The sequence below is a fragment of the Biomphalaria glabrata genome, chromosome 6, assembly GCF_947242115.1.
Source record: "Biomphalaria glabrata chromosome 6, xgBioGlab47.1, whole genome shotgun sequence".
NCBI lineage: Eukaryota > Metazoa > Mollusca > Gastropoda > Planorbidae > Biomphalaria > Biomphalaria glabrata.
The window spans coordinates 7,680,400-7,703,710 of record NC_074716.1 but is presented as its reverse complement, the minus strand read 5'-3'; the positions used below and the strand labels follow the sequence as shown (position 1 = coordinate 7,703,710).

General features: G+C 36.6%; 1 protein-coding gene across 1 annotated transcript in view; it reads left to right on the top strand.

Annotated features, from left to right (window-relative positions):
• The window catches only part of LOC106051733 (uncharacterized), a 52,342-nt gene extending 33,225 nt beyond the window's left edge, over window positions 1-19,117 (top strand). The window contains exons 3-11 of the mRNA XM_056032300.1: window positions 4,459-4,587; window positions 10,664-10,744; window positions 11,307-11,355; window positions 12,410-12,467; window positions 13,150-13,250; window positions 14,052-14,127; window positions 15,092-15,159; window positions 15,634-15,808; window positions 17,487-19,117. Of these exons, the coding sequence (XP_055888275.1) occupies window positions 4,459-4,587; window positions 10,664-10,744; window positions 11,307-11,355; window positions 12,410-12,467; window positions 13,150-13,250; window positions 14,052-14,127; window positions 15,092-15,159; window positions 15,634-15,808; window positions 17,487-17,656 (907 nt within the window). The 3' untranslated portion in view covers window positions 17,657-19,117. The remainder of the gene's footprint in view (window positions 1-4,458; window positions 4,588-10,663; window positions 10,745-11,306; window positions 11,356-12,409; window positions 12,468-13,149; window positions 13,251-14,051; window positions 14,128-15,091; window positions 15,160-15,633; window positions 15,809-17,486) is intronic.
• The last annotated feature ends 4,194 nt before the right edge of the window (window positions 19,118-23,311 follow it).

Below are 23,311 nucleotides of genomic sequence, written 5' to 3'. Positions count from 1 at the left end.
TGGCTGTTAGCTAGAATGTTATAAAATGGTAATATTACATTTACTATTCTAATCTAGTTGAATAAGGGATAAATAACTCATTGCAGAATATAACTTTATATTGCGATAATCTCCCTTGTTGCGTTTATGTAGCCTATAAGTATATAATCTGGAATACAGGTCTACTCTTTGTATTATTTCTCACAAAAGTAGGATATACCAATCCATCTTTTTACTCTCCCCCCCCCTCTCTTTCTCCTTCTTTCACTTTTTTCTCTGTTTTTCTTTCTCTCTCATTCTTTCTCTTTAAGATTCTCTTTTTCACCCAATTTCATTACTTTACCGAGCGTCCGCCCGAAGCTCAAATTGACCTTTTAAACTGTTGACGGTCTGCCAGAGGTCAGGGACTAACAATAGGATGTGTTTATCACTAACTTGTTTTTGCTGGTTGAAAATATCGTGACATTCTGACCTTGCCCTCTTTGTGGGATATTTCTGGGATTTGGTGTTAAAACATTCTGATTTAGAGAAGTAGTCTCACTGTGTCATAGTCAAGTGTAGGGACCACCTCAGATCAAATAACTTGTTATATTGTCACTGGAATATATCACTTCGCTTTAAATTACTTTACATCACTATAATATAGTCTATGTATGACCTCCTTCATTAGTGAAGCGACTACGGATCATCTCATGGAAATGAGATGAATGCCTGGGCATTAGCTGTGGTCGGAACGATGTCGTCCACACAGCAGTTCCCAACTCTCTACGCAGCTGACGTGTCTAAAGGAACAGCATGTGCTGATACAGTTTAGGATCAGCGGCGTTGTTGGACCTGAAGGGGTGTAGCCGACTCCTGATTTTTCCTCAGGGTTGATTCCCGAAGCCTTTCCCGTATTTGGGTATAGCTGTGATCAGCGGAGGTTTGAATCCATGGGTTTTCTTTCTCCTAGGTGGGTACCGAGCCCCACCATAGAAGCTCACTGGTTTTGGCGCATTTGACTCGCCGTTGCCACTTCTCCCGTCAGTGATAACAGTTCCGCTAGACCCTAATATCTGAGCCAGACGTGAAGGCGACTATAATATAGAGACAAGATGAAGGAAGGACAAGATGTTGGGGGAGGGGGTGTGTGGAAAGGGCGAAGAGGAGGGGGGTAGGTGAAGTGCGCCACTAATGTAAGTGCGCTACTAGTGGATCCCCAAGGAAGGTGCACTAATGTAAGTGCGCTACTAGTGGATCCCCAAGGAAGGTGCACTAATGTAAGTGCGCCACTAGTGGATCCCCAAGGAAGGAGCACTAATGTAAGTGCGCCACTAGTGGATCCCCAAGGAAGGAGCACTAATGTAAGTGCGCCACTAGTGGATCCCCAAGGAAGGCGCACTAATGTAAGTGCGCCACTAGTGGATCCCCAAGGAAGGTGCACTAATGTAAGTGCGCCACTAGTGGATCCCCAAGGAAGGTGCACTAATGTAAGTGCGCTACTAGTGGATCCCCAAGGAAGGTGCACTAATGTAAGTGCGCTACTAGTGGATCCCCAAGGAAGGTGCACTAATGTAAGTGCGCCACTAGTGGATCCCCAAGGAAGGTGCACTAATGTAAGTGCGCCAATAGTGGATCCCCAAGGAAGGTGCACTAATGTAAGTATGTAAGTGCGCCACTAGTGGATCCCCAAGGAAGGTGCACTAATGTAAGTGCGCCACTAGTGGATCCCCAAGGAAGGTGCACTAATGTAAGTGCGCCACTAGTGGATCCCCAAGGAAGGTGCACTAATGTAAGTGCGCCACTAGTGGATCCCCAAGGAAGGAGCACTAATGTAAGTGCGCCACTAGTGGATCCCCAAGGAAGGTGCACTAATGTAAGTGCGCCACTAGTGGATCCCCAAGGAAGGTGCACTAATGTAAGTGCGCTATTAGTGGATCCCCAAGGAAGGTGCACTAGTGTAAGATCAATATTTCATGGAATATAATAAACATTTTTGATATTAATTGATAAAATACAATTCTTCTCTTTAAATTAACTCTTTCACTCCTAATTGACGATGCGAGCGTTGATTTTACTCCATTTAAATTTAATTGATTTTGGGATTTATAAACTTTAATTTGTGTTGTGTAAAAAAGAGCATGCATTCTCTTCTATAGTTGGATACAAAATAAAACATTTTCTGCAAACTAACAAAAAAGTTATCAAAGTTTAATCTGAACAGGAGAGTGAAATACAAATGAGCAAAATGATAACACTATCGGAACGAGGAAAAGAATTACGGAGAGAAAGGGTTAAATAATGTGTATTTAAGCCTTGTTAACAACTAAATATCAGGAGTATCTCATCCGCAAGCTGTTAAAAAACCCTAAAGGAGATTGACTTGATATTAAATCCCTAAAGAAAAGAGTTGTATCAATATCACACGTTCCTCATTTCCACTATGTCCTCATTGAAAAGCTTTGCAGCATCAAGAGTCTTTTTTTAACCACGTAAACAGGACGCCAGCTGGATTTGAACCCATAACATTAATCCAGTTATCAATCCAGCGTTCGTTTTCCGTCCACGTGCCAATTTTGTTTATTTTAAATATTTCTTTTTGTCCAGAAACGGCTTTGATTTTGTGATAGAAAGGAACAAGAGTTAGTGTGCAGATGAATTGACAATTAGCATTTTTCTATAACTAAAGGGAACAGAGCCAAACTAAGGAAACTGTTAGGATGCTTACAGCATAATTTAAACTGTTTTTGTCAAAAGCGACTTTGTCTTTGTTTCTACCAATCATCAAATACTTAGCATAATGTTTTCGCCGATAATGGTGGTCTATGACACGAGAATCGACTTCAGGCTCACTGCCAAAGCCAGGCGCGAGTCAGCCGAGTTTCGGTGAGTGATGTTACTTGTGTGCATGTGTGAATGCGCATATTATTCATATTTTGTTTTGTTGCTCATTTTGCTGTTCTTATGTCATCTATTCTATTTCTATTAGCACAATTACACTTTTTAAATTTCAAATCAGTTGTGCCCGTTCTCTGTACCACATATTAACAATTTAAATCTCATTATTTTCTTATCGTTCACTTACACAAAGGGATATCACCCAGAGTTATGTAATGTGTGCGTGTGTGTGTTGCCTAGGTGATGATGAGGAAATGCAGCATTAATTTTTGTTAGTGTAGAATGATGAAACCACGAGCTGCCGTAATTTATGTTAAGAAGTCACGTGGGCGAGAGTCGCACGAGAGACTGATCAGAGACGCGAGAGAGTAGGACGTGTCTTTGTAGTGAGATAGATTTTGTTTAAATAACATTTCATTGTATACTCGTTTATTAGATATATATCTCATCTCAAATTGAATCTTTGTTTATTGTTAATAAAATTATATTCAGTTTTATTTTCACAAAAGAAATTTGTTCAACTTATTTTAAGTTTATTTCGCTAAAAATATAACACGCCTACATCGTTTTAGTTGTACTGGCAGCCTAGGGCTACACCCAAGACCAATCGTCACAGAAGGTCTGAACTCTGACCTACAACATCACAACCTGTGGGCAGTTTAGACCAATAGCTGGTCACTGGGCTGTACGACGTGGTCTAAACTGGTCACAGGCTGTGACGTTGCAGGTCCGTGTTGAGGCCTTTTTAACGGATGGTCTCGCTACCATCCAACAACTGACCAATGACAACAAGTGACACCCATCCAACAACTGACCAATGACACCAAGTGACACCCATCCAACAACTGACCAATGACACCAAGTGACACCCATCCAACAACTGACCAATGACACCAAGTGACACCCATCCAACAACTGACCAATGACACCAAGTGACACCCATCCAACAACTGACCAATGACACCAAGTGACACCCATCCAACAACTGACCAATGACACCAAGTGACACCCATCCAACAACTGAGTAATGACACCAAGTGACACCTATCCAACAATTGACCAATGACACCAAGTGACACCCATCCAACAACTGACCAATGACACCAAATGACACCCATCCAACAACTGACCAATGACAACAAGTGACACCTATCCAACAACTGACCAATGACAACAAGTGACACCCATCCAACAACTGACCAATGACACCAAGTGACACCCATCCAACAACTGACCAATGACACCAAATGACACCCATCCAACAACTGACCAATGACAATAAGTGACACCCATCCAACAACTGACCAATGACAACAAGTGACACCCATCCAACAACTGACCAATGACACCAAGTGACACCCATCCAACAACTGACCAATGACACCAAGTGACACCCATCCAACAACTGACCAATGACACCAAGTGACACCCATCCAACAACTGACCAATGACACCAAGTGACACCCATCCAACAACTGACCAATGACACCAAGCGACACACATCCAACAACTGACCAATGACACCAAGTGACACCCATCCAACAACTGACCAATGACACCAAGTGACACCAATTCTCACATGCTCGTTCTATTCTTCTCCAGACACAGTCTCGCCAGTGTTGAGCTGGGCAGTTGGGCAGCAAGAGAAGGCAGACGTGGATCCACCCTCACACCATTCAGTTCCTCTTTGACTCCAGGTGTGTCCTGCTCCAGAACAGAAGTATTACAAGCGTAAGTTGTTTGTATTTAAGGGCTTCGATTCAATAAATTGGTATCCTGGACTAATTCATAATTGTAATAATACTATAATAGTGATACTTAAAAAACAACAACAAAGCTTTTATTAATGTGTATCAATTACTTTGAATCATTCATGTAATAAAATTTGTAATAGATCTAGACCAACAAAAATAAATCTCTGCGATTAGAAATATTTTTACCAATTGTTTTTGTTTAGCACTACCTCATGCTTTTAAAACGTTCTCAATACGCTATGATCCCATCACTTGTCTGGACCAGTTTGAAAGGGGGAGAAAGAACGGGGCATCTGAGTGATAGCTTTTTAAATGTATTTTTTTTTATGTGAACTACCTAAATTCGAATGTGTGGGCTAAAGACTTCTCGAGCTAACGCGGTAACCACTCTGCTAGCGAAGAAGAGTCTATGAACATGGAAGATTTAAAGTTATCTATTGTTTCTATTTCATGTTTGTGTTCACTAATCCTAAGTGGGCAGTCTATTATAAAGGGGACTAATTCAGCGTATGCCACCACTTCAGTCAATTACTATTTCTTTCCTTTGTTTAAGATACCAAACAAACTAATTTATTACAAATAGTTAATTAACTAATTGGTTAATTTTTTTTTATGGATTCTTGCATTGTCAGGTATAAGAAATAATTGTGCAAAATTTCAGCTTGCTGGCATCTGCTACCAGATCGCGGCGCCATGTATTCCTGGGCGATCCCCTCTTCCTCTCAGATTGGGTGTCGGAGAAATGTCGTGTACATTTTTTTGGCCAGACAGACAGACAGACACAAACACACACAGATTTAGTTGATATAAGCTTTGTAAAAATCGTAGAAAACCGCCACCCGCTCCACTGTAACTTCGTCAAGGCCTCCATCAAATCTAGAACCGATCGAAAGCTCGTTTCTTACTTTCACTTTCAGGCCTGCATCAGCGCTACTCGTTGACTAGGGAACGTGAAAAGGATGAAGACGTCTGTGTGTAGTCACTCAAATAACTTCTCTGTACGTAGTGTCTGTTGTAGTCAACACAAATTTCCAACAAGGAACAATAAACTTTTATACAGCAGTCTTAGCCTTACTCTGAATGTCCTGGCGATCACAGATTCAAATAGTATTGTTCACGTGAACACGACAGCCCAGATGTGACCTAAATATTCGGTCACTTCTGACGCAAACGAAGGCCATAACTGCCGGAAATCGTTGTTGTTTTTTTTTTTTCAACGCTTTCCTTTTCTTTGAGGGTCATGTCTTTGAGGGTCATGTCTTTGAAGGTCATGTCTTTGAAGGTCATGTCTTTGAGGGTCATGTCTTTGAAGGTCATGTCTTTGAGGGTCATGTCTTTGAGGGTCTTGTTTTTGAGGGTCATGTCTTTGAAGGTCATGTCTTTGAGGGTCATGTCTTTGAGGGTCATGTCTTTGAGGGTCATGTCTTTGAGGGTCATGTCTTTGAGGGTCATGTCTTTGAGGGTCATGTCTTTGAGGGTCATGTCTTTGAGGGTCATGTCTTTGAGGGTCATGTCTTTGAGGGTCATGTCTTTGAGGGTCATGTCTTTGAGGGTCTTGTTTTTGAGGGTCATGTCTTTGAGGGTCATGTCTTTGAGGGTCATGTCTTTGAGGGTCATGTCTTTGAAGGTCATGTCTTTGAGGGTCATGTCTTTGAGGGTCATGTCTTTGAGGGTCATATCTTTGAGGGTCATATCTTTGAGGGTCTTGTATTTGAGGGTCATGTCTTTGAGGGTCATGTCTTTGAGGGTCATGTCTTTGAGGGTCATGTCTTTGAGTGTCATGTCTTTGAGGGTCATGTCTTTGAGGGTCATGTCTTTGAGGGTCATGTCTTTGAGGGTCATGTCTTTGAGGGTCATGTCTTTGAGGGTCATGTCTTTGAGGGTCATGTCTTTGAGGGTCATGTCTTTGAGGGTCATGTCTTTGAGGGTCATGTCTTTGAGGGTCATGTCTTTGAGGGTCATGTCTTTGAGGGTCATGTCTTTGAGGGTCATGTCTTTGAGGGTCATGTCTTTGAAGGTCATGTCTTTGAGGGTCATGTCTTTGAGGGTCATGTCTTTGAGGGTCTTGTTTTTGAGGGTCATGTCTTTGAGTTGAGGGTCATGTCTTTGAGGGTCGTGTCTTTGCTCTTTTGTCTGAAACCAGAAATAATCACAAGTGTGAATACCGGATGACGAAAATTGAAAAGAAAATTCGATTTTTAACTCAGAGCCTTTTTGTTTTCCTTTACTGATACTCCGCCCACGTTTTATCTGACAGTGACATGATCCGCCCCTGTCTTAAACCACAATAATACTGTGTTCGATTTTCTTTACTTTCACCCGACATTGTTTTTTTCTTTGTTCAATCGTCAATTTTACTTCGATTGTAATCTGGGCTCAGAACACTGCTTGAAATCGATACCGCCCATAGACTTAGAATATCTACGTAGAGTTTTGGCCCTTGTATCGTTTTTAAAAATCAGTGAATCAGTCACACGCCAGTCACAAGGCTATCAATTAGATCTACGTCTGCGGTTCTTCCAATCAAACCAGATGAACTCCAGATAACTGCTGAATACCAAGTGATAGGTTTTAACACAGATCTCACTATTTGATACACGTAACTCTGTGCTCTAGACCTAGACCTTTAAATATTCAAATTGTACACATCAACAGGATATCAATGGGATTTCAAACGGCTTACTTTTAAAAGTGCTCTTTTCTTTTGTTAAATGGGGTGTGGTGGGTGAAAATGGGGATTTTGTTTTAACGCTCGAGTCCACTCAACTCTAATAGGTACTTGACTTTAGGTGGGGAAACTAAAAGCGGTTGGTCGTTGTGTTGGCCACATGATAACCCTCGTTAACCTTCGGCCACAGAAAAAGGATGACCTTGATATCATCTGCCTTATAGATCGCAAGGTCTGATAGGGGAAGTTTTTTAATTTTTTTTCTTTTCTTATTACTAGACAAAAAAATGACTCTACACAGCGGTTCCTAAAGTGAGCTTGTCACACACAAACTGCTGCTAAATGAAAGATCGAATAGAATTTGAAATGACTAAATTTGACAAAATTGTCGAAGAATTTTTTTTTCTTATTTTTGTTGGGAACACAATTATTAAGTTATACATTAGTAAAACCATTAAAAAATTAAGAGCCCAATCTTTTTGAAGGAGCGTCTGTAATTTATGAGGTACGATGAAATTCCCAGAAAAGGTAAATGAAAATCTTTTTACTTGTTCCATATTCTAGGACAAATATTTACAAGCTCTTTTTATCTTTTTTTAGTAGCTGAAACATTTTTTTACAGTAAACTTTTACTTAAACCGACAAAATAGCGCAATTAGCTTATAGAATTTAGTAAAGATTATAATATTTCTCTTTAGCAGATATCAGACAACGTGTCAATTTTCTACATTTTTCTTGCATGTTTCACATCAAATGTCCTAGGCATGTATATGTTTAGATGGATTTAGACTACTGAGCAGATTGCAATAGCTCTGACTATCGGCTATTTGTCTTATTGTCAAACTCCAACCTAATATCATTTTGAATTTCTATTTACCAAACTATCATATGGAAATACTGAAGCAACGAATTCTTTTTCTTTCCCACTGTCCTTCATTGATTTTGAATGGCGTACACGATACACGCATTTAACATTAACTTCAGGCTCCTTCACGGACTTTTACTGCAATTCCTAATTAGCTTTTTATTAAGTCTGACAGTATCATCTATTGTTTTCTTGTAGTGTTATTTTCTACGCTCTACTGTGTGGCCCACTACAGAGTGTAGATAACATTAGAACATATCAGTATCTTGATATGCTTTTTGTTTTTCATTTATATGAGAGTAACTGAATGGCTGCATGCGCTTGGAATTGTGATAAAAGTTGTGCGTGTGACAATTCCTCCAAACATTCTTATTAACTGTGCGTTATGGAGGCATAATGTGGAAAGTTGAAGAGATCTGTAACTATTATCCATAAATTCTGCAGATTACTGAGTCATCAATATCTCTCTGCTTTACTCAACGGCCAACATTATCTTGTTTTCCTCTCTGGAGCAAACGTTTTTGTTTACTGTCAAGGATATAGTTTAACAAAACAATTAGAAGTGGCATTGGGAGAGAACATTACTCGTTTAGTCCTTATTACTTGCGATATTTCAAGATTGAAAACATCTCATTGCTTCATGGGAACTCTGGCGATTTTGGTTATCACTACTTGATGACGTAACGATTTTGTTGCTTTTCAACATGGCCAAAAGTGAAAGGTGATATCTTTTCTTCCAACACACACACACACACACACACACACAAGCACGTCGTCAAGTCATAACAAGTTGTCAACTGGACCATGGTCTAGTGAATAGGCCTATGTAATACTTCAATAATACTTAGAAAACATACATACTTAGAAAACATACATACTTAGAAAACAAACATACTTAGAAAACATACATACTTAGAAAACATACATACTTAGAAAACATACATACTTAGAAAACATACATACTTAGAAAACATACATACTTAGAAAACAAACATACTTAGAAAACAAACATACTTAGAAAACAAACATACTTAGAAAACAAACATACTTAGAAAACATACATACTTAGAAAACATACATACTTAGAAAACATACATACTTAGAAAACATACATACTTAGAAAACATACATACTTAGAAAACATACATACTTAGAAAACATACATACTTAGAAAACATACATACTTAGAAAACATACATACTTAGAAAACATACATACTTAGAAAACAAACATACTTAGAAAACATACATACTTAGAAAACATACATACTTAGAAAACATACATACTTAGAAAACATACATACTTAGAAAACATACATACTTAGAAAACAAACATACTTAGAAAACAAACATACTTAGAAAACAAACATACTTAGAAAACATACATACTTAGAAAACATACATACTTAGAAAACATGTCCGCGAATCTGGGACACCTGTCGATCAGCAGTCCTCCGCTTCACTTTAAACTTCTTTTAAAAAGGTAGGCATTTTGTTTAGTTTTCTGACATCGCCTCAGTGTAGGCATTTTGTTTAGTTCTCTGACATCGCCTCAGTGTAGGCATTTTGTTTAGTTTTCTGACATCGCCTCAGTGTAGGCATTTTGTTTAGTTCTCTGACATCGCTTTAGTGTAGGCATTTTGTTTAGTTCTCGGACATCGCTTTAGTGTAGGCATTTTGTTTAGTTCTCTGACATCGCCTTAGTGTAGGCATTTTGTTTAGTTCTCTGACATCGCCTTAGTGTAGGCATTTTGTTTAGTTCTCTGACATCGCCTTAGTGTAGGCATTTTGTTTAGTTCTCTGACATCGCCTTAGTGTAGGCATTTTGTTTAGTTCTCGGACATCGCTTTAGTGTAGGCATTTTAATTAGTTCTCAACTTCGAAAAAGAAGATTTGTTTCCATTTGTTAATTTAGTTTTGCATGTTATTTCTGCTAAGCCAGCGGTAATCCTGAATGATTCAGACAACACCTACGTTCTAGGTTTAGCGTGATGAAAGTTTAGAGACTGTTATACAAGACTTAACAAACTCTGATCACTTAGAACGGATATACATTTTGAAAACTAAACGAAATAGTTAACTGAATAAACGTGTTTCCTCCCATTCCCCCCCCCCTTTTTTTTTAAATTGGCCTACTTCGGCCTAATAGTAGGCTACTTCTCTTTGTTGAGATTTTTTTTTATTACTGCTACGCGTATTCCTCACTTTTGATCTATAATTCTATCTGCATCTTTTCTATCTTCGACAATCAAAAGATTTTTTTACTAACGTAATCCGTATCACGTTTAACATTCTAACAAAAATGTGTGCAAAAATGTGGTCCAGACCCAAATGGACCTAAACGTTTTTTTTTATTTTTTATTTGGTGGATGATAGGCCTAGGGTCATGCTTAAAGGCTTTAAATTTCTATAAAATAAACTCTACATGCATTGCAAAAATACTTATATTGACATAGTTTCACACATGTGGATGTACTCTCTTTTTTTTTTTTTAAGAAAATGTTTTTTTCCCTTTCCACAGTATCTCTAGCGCCATCATCCATTTGTTTCAAAGGAAGCCGTTGAAAGAAAATGAGCTTGGCATCTTACAAGAACATGTTAGGTAATTGATTCGTTTCTTTTAGTTCTGAAAGTAGTAAAAGATTCAGTGAGTCTGCACCCGTCTGCTTGATGGGGAGGGGGTATCCAAAAAAATATAATTTTTAAGGGAAATTCCTTTAGGTTGGGCCTACTGTTTGCTTGACAAAACATCATTAATCATGAGGGAATTTGTCTGTTTAAACCAGAAGAAATGAAGAATCGAATTCAATAGCCGGATAGAATCGAGACCGATTGTTATAGAAGGACTGAACACTGACCTGCAACATCACAACCTGTGACCAATTTAGACCAATAGTGTGTTGCCATGTTATACATAAAGATGCGAAAGCTGTTTTGATGCAGAGATGCCAAGTTGGCTCTCTATGCAGTGCATAGGAAACAAAAGTAATGCCAATAAAATCTTTGTTCTGATTGTTCAACTTTCTAATGCCTTGGTGCATCACACTAAAGTGCTGGTCTAATTTTACTTGGGGTTACAAAATATATCCACATTTTGTTTGTTCTAATAGGTCATAATAGCTCAAAAATTCCAACATTATATATTTATATTTTTAATCTTATAGATTTCTCATTAACTCAGAAGCCGGAGGGCTAGTCCAAGAATATTATAAGGTGAGATTATTTTATCTTGCTTAGTTAGTACAGTCACATCTGGTTTCTGGATTTAAAGTCCTAGTACCAGTACTAGGGAAATTGACACAATTACTAGATGTAGTGATGATGTCAATATGTTAAAAAAAAAAAAAATAGCAGCTGCTAAAATATTAATTATCCTAAATCTTTATTCTTAAGCAGGAAAAAAAAATGTTTAGTCAGTTTGGTCAATTAAGATTTTCTTACACAGTGAAATAATATATAAATCATTGTTATCACATTGTTAGGACGCTACCAATTTTGTATGATTTTTTTATAAAGAAGTTGACATATTTTTACCGATCCATCACCACAGATATATAAGTTAATCCTTTATCAACTCATTTATTGTTAGGACACTCCATTCTTTCATTACTTTTGAACCATATTAGAATTTATTGTGAAATGTATTTTGTTTTAAATGTCATACTTGATTAACCCGTACTGTGAATTAGTCCAAAATTCAGAAGTCTTCCATACATTTTAGTTCTAGATCTTCTAAACAATTGTTTTATAGACCTACTCAATGATGAGGGTAATCACATCTTAATACTGAAAATATGTATATCGGATATCCTCAGGAAATGTGAATTTTACTGGTTGAGGAATGGAATATAAATACACTTATCTGGACATGTTGGCCTAAGTAAGCTCTATATCTGACTTCAACTTTGAATATAAACAATGAGCCTTTACAGTTTGGAAATAATTTTTTAAAATTCAAATGATGTTTATCCCTCACAGCTTCTTGGATTACTGTTGCACTTGTACACTCCCATGTAATATATTATGTGCATGCTGTTACAGCAGTAGACCTATTTTAAATAGATAGAAATAAATCCTTAGCAGCTGGGGCTTTTGTACTTAGGGCTAATAATCTCAGGGGCATAGAGATGGCACTGATGTCTGGGCAACAAAATGTGTTTCATTAGCAAAAGGCTCAGGTGGAACTGTTTGTATTTTAGGAAGCTTGACATTGTTATTAAATGTGTGAAAAGATTTGTTGACAACTCTCATATTATCATTTCTGCAGGACCAGCTGTTGAGAAAAGGCATGATCATACTGAGAGAGAAAATAAAAAATGAACAAGGTGAGTGAAAGCTTAGAACACTTTCAAGAAAATCCCTCACATTTTTTAAAACTTTCTTTCACACTTTTTCTTTACTCTTTCTAAGTTGAGTTTTGTTTAGTTTGTATCTCTATATTCTTTCCCATCATCATCATCATCACAGTGGCACATCCTTACATTCCAATCTGTCATGTGCTTGTCATCTCCAGGCCTGAACTCTTAACTTGTAGATCTGGGTCTACATTATCAAGCCATATTGTATTCATGGCCTGCCTTTTGGTTTTGGCCTTTTTACTATCTTTGCTTCTCTGACATACTTTCAATGTGACTTGCCCAATGTAATATGTTCTTTTTTTTTATTTCTATCACTATGAAGAAGTCTTCATATAGCTGGTATATATCTCCTGGTTAGTGGTTTCTCACCCTCTCCATGTACTCTTTATCCTATAATAGGATAGTTTACACTTTTTTCTGTTTTTCTCTCCTTTATTCTTTCTCCCTTAATAGGATTACAATAAATTGTCATTTAGCAGTTGGTGTTTTTAATTTTGTATCATTAAAAACAAAGGTGAAAGCTTAATATTTTTTTTTGTGCCTGTGCCTATATTGTTCTATAAGCTATTCCCACTGATATTTTATACTTTTTTTTTGTTTCCACTGTATTCTTTCTGTTTACAATTTGACCAAATCAATGTCTTGACAGGTGTTGAATTGCTCAAACAGCTTGGAGAGACCTGGGATTATTTCTTCAAGGAAATATTACCTGTGCTACAGGCCATACTCTATCCACTAACATCATCCTTAGTAAGTATAGACCTTTATGTTGTTTTTTTGCTTTAAATTAGGCAAGTAGCTTATGTAGTTGATATATTCAGTCAATATTGAATCTATCGCGTTCCTTAGTTGTCTTTATAAGGTAGATACTGGTAACAGATGAGGATTTGAATTAAGCAGAGTGTAACAAACATGTAAAATTTGAAAGAAACTACAGTCATTTTTTTTTTTTTAAATTAGAACTGATTTTATAAGGCTGCAAGTGAAAACTTTGCCATAGTTTTTATTAGTCAATTTGTTCCCTTTTTGTTTTCACTCAATCAAGTACAAATTTGCACAATTAAAATGGTATTGACAGAGCTAATCCCTTTCATTGATGTATAAGATATTGGAGGCATGCTGGCTGAGTGTTGAAATACTTGTCTTCCAAACCAAGGAGTTCTGGGTTTGAATCTTGGTGAAGACCAGGATTTTTATTTCTGGATCTTTAGGGCACCTATAAGTCCACCCAGCTCTAATAGGTACCTGACATTAGTTGGGAAAAAGTAATGGTGGTTGGTCATTGCGCTGGCCACATGATACACTCATAAGCCGTGGACCACAGAAACAGATGACCTTTATATCATCTGACCCACAGATCGCTAATGCTAACATTACTTAGCTTAGCATAGGACTTGCTTTATCTTAGTTATGCTCTGTATAGATCATGCTCTTTTATCTTGCAATCTGTTGACATGACATGATTGAGGAATGATAGGATTATACTCTCATTAATATAAATGTATATATTACTTTCATTACTAGGTTCACTTTTCTTTTTCTTTTACACAGAGCAAGGATGAGACTGTTCGATCTCTGACACTGCTGGCTTTCAGAAATATAGTTGTGCTTAAAGTTAGTATTAAAGGTAAGCCACTGAAATAAGCAAGAAAAAAGTCTTTATATTTTCAGCTTTAGTATGGTTTTTATATTCTAAGCCAGTGTTTCCCAAACTTTTTCCTTAATGGAACACTTTGCACATTCCAAGTAGTTAGCGGAACACTTTGCTTATTTTTTAGGGAGATAACTCACGTGGTGGCCAACTAATTAATTATTCCTGTAGTTCATGGAAAACTTATTCAGGTTTCATGGAACTTGTGGAACATAGTTTGGGAATCACTGATCTAAGCTATCACATAAAAGTACAATTATAACTCAATCCACCATGATTGTAAGAGGATGGGTCCATTGTTTCAACATTATAGAAAACTAGAAATGCAAAGGGAAATGTGTAGAGCAGAGTTTAAAAATGTATTTATGTCCTTTGTATTTTGTAAATAAGTATTATTTATAGACAACTGTTTCATTTATTCACTATAAAGGATCATCCATATTAAAATTTGTTCCGTCTAGATACCTAAATTAATCTTTTAACATAGTCACTTATTGGTTTATCATTTTATTTTTGTTTAAAAAGCTTTTTTTTTTACAAGACATCCAAATTTTTTTATCAGTTTGTCCAATTTTTAAATATATATTTTTTTTAACTAACCCTAGAGCTATATGCTAGGTAATGACAGGAAATGTTTATTTTTCATAGTAAATAATATTTACAAATGTTCAATATAAAATAAAAATGTTTGTTTGTAAAATGTTTTACATGTTTCGGATGTTCCTTCAGAGTTGAAGATAATTACTTTCTAGTCCAAACCTCCCGCGCATGACAACGGGGGATGGGAGTGGGCAGGGTTTGAACCGGGATCATCGATAAATCTGAACGACAGTCCAACGCACTAACCGCACAACCAGGCAGCCATATTAACTCAAAACTAACTTAAGTTTTAACTAAAACAAAATATCAGTTGTTTCATTGTTGTTGTTTTTCTTTACAGAGGCATTAGAATCAGTGAATAAATGTGATTACCCGCCCAACATTTCTCAAATGTTATTAATTTTACAGGTAAAAATTTTAGTTTATTTGCACAGAATCTATCTTGTACATGCAAAAAACAAAATTTGAATAGCAGTCTTAATGTTGCTGATATTACAAACATATGTAAAAAAATAATTTTTAAATGCATACATGCATACTCACTTTCTAAAAATGTTCTTGCATTACATCCTAAAATGTGTACAATTTTGGCCTAGGCCTACTATGAATAATTGTTTACCTTTTTTTTTCCCACTTTCGTATATCATTACACATTTATTATGAATAATAAAATTTCAATATTAATGTAATAGCATTTTCTGAGAATATGATTATTCTAAATGTTTTGAAAACTTGTATGTATTATTTTTTAATATCATACTAATGTATTTTCTGAATGTTTAAACCATATACTACAAGAGGGAAAAATCACTAATGACAACTAACATCAAGACATGTTTTGATAACAAATAATCTTCATATTTTATTTCTCTTCCCAAACAGAGTATTCAAGATAATGTCTTTCTGTCTGAAAATCAATTCAAATTGGAGAAACTTGTAGCCAGAGTGATTTGCCCTTACCTTGGACAGCGAGGGTTCTATGATGGTAGCCCCGACCCAATCATCAAAGTCAAATTAAAACCAAGTCCCTTCAACATTCCTAATGTTATCATATCTGGTAAGTATTTACAATTATAAAATCTACTTAGTTGTTGTTTGTTTCCACACTCTAAGTATTAGAAGATGTTAAATATTTTAAATATGCTGTTTGCTGTCAACTCATGCAGTGAAATATGATCTTCACCTTCACCTATTCCCTTAGTCTGTTGGACCATTGGGGCACCACACCATATCTGTTGACCATCTTTCTCCTTTCCTTTTTTAGTTGCCTTTAATAGAATTTCTTTCAATGACAGACATGTCCATTTTTTTATGTTGTCTTCCATGATATGATATCCAAAGAAATTAACTTAATAATGGCTGCCTGGTTGTGCAGTATGTATGTTTGACTGTCGTTCAGTCATCTTGTTGTTCCCGGGTTTATACCCTGTCTGCTGCCATCCCCCATCGTTTTGCAGAAGGTTTGGACTAGGAAGATGTCAACTCTGAAGGAACATTCAAAACTTGTAAACCATTTTACAAACTAAAACAATTAACATTAATAACTAAGTATAAACCTATCATTTTCTCATTTGTCTATACTGTTATGAAAAGACTGGTATTGTTGTTGCTAAAGTGTAAGAGGTAACTAGTTAGTAAAAAGATGTGTGCATATCTAAAACTATATTTTTAAAAGAAATTGCTTTTTTAAGCTTAGTTCTAGTAAATTAATAATAAAATCTCATCCTTCTCTTATAGGAAGTACTATCATGCTTGTTGCGAGGGGTGCTGCTTTTCTGTACTTACTTTGATTGTTACTAACCATTCACTCATTTATCTTTGACCATAACATAATGGCATATTAGATCAATCTTGATAGATGTAGCCTTTGAGAAAATGATACCTCTTGGGTAACAGAATCGGCATTATGTAAATGGAATCATCTGCACAGTTAGATAGTTTATTATAGTTCACAATCACTGACATATGTATTTGGGTGAAAATGCATCCTTTACACTGTTATGAGCTGTTCTTATTGGCCAATTATTATGAAAAGTGTCTCAGTGTTAAATTGCTGTTAGGTATTGATCACCAAGGGTTCAAATCCCAGGATTTTCATTGGGAGCACTATGTTTCTCAGTCCAACTCTGGGAAGCCATCTTTCAAAGAGAGTAAAGAAAGTTGACCCTCAACACCCTTGTAAACCATTGGTAACAAAACAAGCAAAATATTTTTAAAAATCCTTTTTTTAAAGATAATGCTTGTCTAATGGGAAGAACTCTGCACTTATAACTATATTACTCCATGTAGAAGTTATTTCCCTTTTTTTATATCAAACAAAATAATTAATTAGCAATCATTAATTGACTAATTAATCAATGTTTTTATTGATTAATGTCTCGTTTTGGTACAATAAATAATTGTTTACAATTTTAACTTAATCCGAAACATGGTGTTGTAAAAAAATCTCTATAATTATTTAAAAAAAACAAAACATATTTAACCTCATCTGTGAACATTGAAGGAATAATTTTGGTATAAAACAAAATTAATAACCAGTAATTAATTGACCAATTGGTATAAATTTTTACATTGAGTCATGTATTGTCTACACCAATGAATAATTGTGCAAAGTTTCAACTTCATCCGATAATGTATTATATTATATTATAATGTATTTATATTATTAATGTATTATCTTATGTATTATAGATCTTAATTTTTCTGTTCATTTTTTTTTTTTATTGCTCTTTTAGATAATGACAAGACACCGAGCAAATCTCACATTCGGTTGGATGGTCCACTCTCCCCCTCCCCCATCTCCCCCCGTAAAGGGGCATACCAAGACTTAACGGGCCTGAAGAAACTGAAGCCAGTGCTGGAACATGTATATGATGGGGGAAGACGTCACAGCATCATGTCCTGACAGTGATGTCCAGCCCACCAAGGCTCACATCTCACTAGACCTTAAAGAAGCTTCATTATCCGAAAGACTCACAGCTTGCATAACTTGCGAAGAAGATAAACAGGCTATATGACTTGACTCAAATGATTGATACTTGATCATCAAGATTAGAAGCTGCTTCCATGTTAATTGTTCATCTGTAAATATTACAAGCCTCAAAAGAAACAAATTATTAAACTGTATATAGAGATTTCCTGTTATAAACTGGAGCAACACAATGTCAAGACATTCATGTCAAAAATATTTAAATTTGGTAGTTTAACATATACAAATATTTATTTTGTTTATTCCACCTCTACCCCCATTTTTTAAAGTTTGTTTTGTAAAGAATGTTTTTTAAGTTTGTTTTGTTAAGAATGATATTTTACAAATGGTGATTAACTTTGGTTGATTTTAACATGATGAAACATTAAACAAAATTACAAGGCTGATATTTTGTGTGAGAAATATGTTATTTCTGTGAATGCTTGAACACTTTATTGACAAATGAATAATTTTGAACAAAGTTAAATGAGTAAAATCAAAATGAAATGTGTTACATGACAATGTGTGTGATGAAGAAAATGTCTATGGTGCTTAAAAAAATACAAATATAGCAAAGGGAGACAATGAACAAATTTATGTCCAAATGAAAAGTAAATTTATTGATGCTAACAGCTATTTTTACTGATGTTTGAAAAAGTGTGTCAGTTAAAATGTCCTTTCCTATTTTTTTTTATTTATTATGAATACTTATATTCTAAAAATGTGCACAATAACTTATCAAACTAAAGCTGACCTAGACTACTATTTATTAGTAGTGACATTTATCCCTATTAAAACAGTAGTTATTACTAGCTTCAAAATTATACCCACAGTATTCCATTTCAATTCTTGCTACCCTACTGCCATAAAATCATGGAATGGGTTGCCTGAATCAATAAGGAAGACCAATGGCTTTGTAGAGTTTCAGTCTTTAATTAACATGCAGGTATATAATGACACATTTGATATGCTTGGATGAAATTATCCTTTTTTTTCAAGGAACAGCAGTAATTCACATACATGTAGTCATTGACAGCATTAGACTAAAGTATGTTTTAGTTGACACATTTTATCTTCTTTTTTGTTTTCATGTACTTGCATTTTTTTTAAAGCTTTCGCTATCTTAGAATGTTAATCAGGCACAAGATATGTGAAGCAATTTTTAACAATGATTTCAATATTCATTTTTACTTGTGTTGAGAATAATTAACGGTACTTTACTTGATGCACTTAAAAAAGATATATAGTTTCAGACACCAATGCCAGTGCTCAAACTGAGAATTAACACACAATTACTTGTTATTTTGTCCCATGGGCTCCTGTATTGATATATAACATGTTTATAGAAATAATTAATTTATGCAATGTCTTTCAGTAAATATAAAATATTTTAATTTGCTTCTCACTTTCTTTGTTTTATTTGTATTTTTGTTTTTTCTTTAATTGGAAAAAGTGATCACTCAACCTAAAAAAAGATTCCAATATATATACCTGAAATATATTGGAACTTCACTGATTGATTGAATGTCTATCACAAATCTCTGTAACAATGGATGTACATGAATTTTGTACACAGGTTTATTTTACCTCTTAGGTGCTCATTAAGAAATGGTATAGATAGATTTGCAATCTAAGCTCAGAAGATTGCTTTCTATTAAACTTTAAATTTTTATTTAATTTTTGGTATTTCCGCAAAATTGTCAAAATACAATTTTTAACAATTATAAATATAAACAAAAATATAAACAAAAATAGCTTAATACACAATTCTGTCTTTTTTAAAGCATTAAATAACTCTTTTGGTGCATAACCCTCCATTATAGATAATTTAAAGAAATTAATAAAACCAAATTGATATTTTCTTTTTTTTTTTATTTCACAAAAAAATGGAATATCAGTATGAAGTTACACCTGTGTGTGTGTGTGTTGAGACAATTACTCAGGGGTGGATTTAAGGGAGGGCGGGCGAGCCTACTGCCCAAGGGCCTCCACAAGAAAAACTCCCCTCAATAAAAAAAAATTATCCATATTATGACAATTTAGCAAATTACTACTTTTTTCATTTTTTTTTTTTTTTTACTTTTATTCTTTTTTTTTTTCGCTGTTTTAACAGAAAACATTTTAAATCTTACACTTGGCAACACTGTTGTGGTTAATAAGTGTCCGCTTGTAGTATGCTTGTAATATACAAAAGCATTCAGACTAAAACGTACATTTTAAATATTTGTTTTTAAAGAAGGAAAATGAGATTAAATTTGAAAGTACACCATTCCTCTCTTCTAAAATAAGGTACGTTTTTAAATATAAGTAATAATAAATTTATATTAAAGCTTTCAAAAAAAGTGTAGGAGCATCCACAAAACCCTTGCCTGGGCCACCACTTACATTTTCGTAGGTGTCAGGAACCCGAATTCCCTGCTCGGACCTGAGACAGAGTATTGCCTCTACCACCTATTGAGAGTGGCAGGATCGGTGGGAAGCTAAGACCCACAACAAACTCGAGACAGATTGTGGCGGATGTCAGGTGGCGGTCCACATCTAAGGGTCTGACAAGGCGTGGTAGCACGACCATGTCCAGACATAGGATTGGCCACACCTACATCACGCACTCCTTTGTGCTGAAGAGAGAGGAGCCCCCACTTTGTGAGTACTGTGACTCTCTTCTCACCGTGAAACAAATCTTCATTGATTGCCCCAGATACCAGGATATTAGGGGAAGTTTTTTTTAGAGGGCACAATTTAAAATCACTGTTCGATAGTGTCGACCCTGGGAAGGTACTGGGCTTTGTCCGGGAGGTGGGGTTGTCTACGAAGATTTGATTTGTGAAATTGTGAACATATAATATTTACTAAAGATTTTTACTAAATTATTAAATTTTTACTAGTTGTACTATTTTAACTGTGAATAGACCTTGATTTTAATGATTTGACTGTATGGAATTCAGCTCTGGTGATATGAAGGGAGAGTAATCCTTGAAGGATTACGGGCACAACATGGCCTAAACTGTGCCGATGTGCCAAAACTGGGAAGTGTTAGGAAGTTAGACAAGGCGGTTGGCGAGATAGTATGTTTGATCTGTTTTCGAGATCCGTGTTCAGGTTTTCCCCAGAAGTTTCCATGGCGGCACGAGTTGAAAAGAGGTTTTTTAATAAAGACACATTTTGCACAATGCTCAACTCATCTTTCCATTTGCAGCGCATGAAAATAAATGACTATTGTGATGATCATTGATGACTATTTTGATGATCATTGATGACTATTATGATGATGATTGATGACTATTTTGATGATCATTGATGACTATTATGATGATCATTGATGACTATTTTGATTGATCATTGATGACTATTTTGATGATCATTGATGACTATTATGATGATCATTGATGACTATTATGCACTTTGTACAGTTGGTGATACAGACAAGGACTCGAACCATTGTTCGGCGTCATCGCCTGACAGCGACCAGGAACCAAATTAACATTCACTTTTGCCATCCCTTTCTCTAAGAAAAGAGCGTTCAAACGACTATAGTTGTATGGTCCCGCGTCACCACCCAGGGTCACGTGGTTATACGCCCTCCCCCCGAACCCACCCGCATTCCTATCCATTATATAACACTAACAGTCCTCACAAACAATTCTTTATTTAGGATCAACACATTTTGGAGCCCGAGAGTTCTTCCAAAGACAAAGTCCCAAACTTAAATTGCACCTCTCTCTCTAACAATACAACAAGACGACTTGAATACATAACAGAGATAGTTTCGAACTAAAAGTAATGAAACTAATGAAACATACATTTATTTGAAAGAAAAAGGAATAAATTGCTTTATGTTATAGGGCCTTATGGGACCAATATCTTACATAGTTTAGGGACTTATCAAGTTTAAATCCGGCCCTGGGGTCTTTGAGGGGCTGAATCTCACACCCTCACCTTCGATGAAGTCAAATAGGGAATCGGCGCCATAGGCCGTGACCTCCGTTGGCTGTGTTTTATCCAACAACCAGGCCTGGGCATAGGGCTCTTCACCCCTGTCCTGTCTGAGGGCTCCCAGCAGTGACGGCCATAATGACTGGGCATGAGGGGCCGTACCACGTACACATCGCACCGTCCCCGTTCCTGGATCCCACTCGCTATAAGTGGCCGAGAACAACGCTGACCATGGGGAGATTGCCTCATATTCCTATACTGTCACCGCCACTGTTCCGTGCGGAAACTGCCACTCCAACTAATCCGGTCACTGATGACGGCCCCCATGTGGAACGGAGTAGCGGACTTTTTGGACTGGGGTGCGGGCTGTTTGTTCCATCCCTACCCCGAGTGAGATAAAAAAAAAAAAAAAAAAAGAAAAGCTCACCCAGGACGTCTCGCAAAGGCCTGATTCAGTGATTCGCTACTCGTACTCAGCCTATCTAGTTCCACTACTAGACGTTTCCACTGGAGGGGCCACGCTGAATCCTCCGGCACACCCTCACCTTCGATGAAATCCAGTAGGGAATCGGCGCCGTAGGCGCCATATTATATCCCGTTGAAGGTTAGAAAGGCTTTTATCCAACCAATAGGCCTGGACACGGGGCTCTTCACCCCTGTCCTGTCTGAGGGCTCCCAACGGTAAACGGCCATATCTGTTGACTGGGCCGGACCGGGCCGTGCCGTGTACACAGCGCACCGTCCCCGCTCTCCTACCACTCGCTATAAGTGGTCGAGAACAATGCTAACTGCGGGGAGCTTGTCTCATATTCCTATACTGTAACCGCCACAATTCCGTGCGAAGGTCGCCACTCCAGGCTCCTGGTACTGATGACGACAACCTTGTGGAACGGCGTGGCGGACTTTCAGGACTGGGTTGCAGGTTACTTGTTCCATCCCCACCCCGAGTGAGATTAAAAAAAAAAAAAAAAAAAAGCTCACCCAGGGAGACCTGCTAGAAGGCCTGGTTCGCTACTCGTTCTTTGCCTATCCAGTTCCACCCCTGGACGTTTCCACCGGAGGGCCACGCTGAGGCGACGGGTAGCTGGAATATCTTCCGGGCACACCCTCACCAGAATTTGCTTTCCTTTTTCTCATACTGTTGCATGAGTTCTTTTAGATTTACTTCATTAATAGAGCCCAGCGACTGGTAGTTTAACATTGGGTGTGTAAAATATATCAGGGAATGGGGCGGAGGAAGCTATTTTTTTTTTCTGGGGGTAGGTTTGAGCCTCTAACCCTTCTGGCTACGTCTAAGGTATAATCATAATTTTATTATTCTAGTTAATTCAACTGAAATTGGTCAGACATCCCATATAACCCAAACCTAGGAGGTAATAGGAGATAACAAAATAATTAAATTTTAATAAAATAATTAAAGAAATAATGCCCAATCGATCATAAAGTAAAAACGTTTTTTTTAACGATACTAAATTCTTTACAAATTATTAGATCTATATATCTTATAGACTAAAGAAGATAATTACGTCTTATCTTATTCATTACGCATTTCATGTGTCAAACTAGTCATGCATGCTAATCGGTGATTTAAACTTTAATAGTTACATATCTCATACTAATAAATAATAATATATGCTACAAATTAAGCCGTAAAGTAAC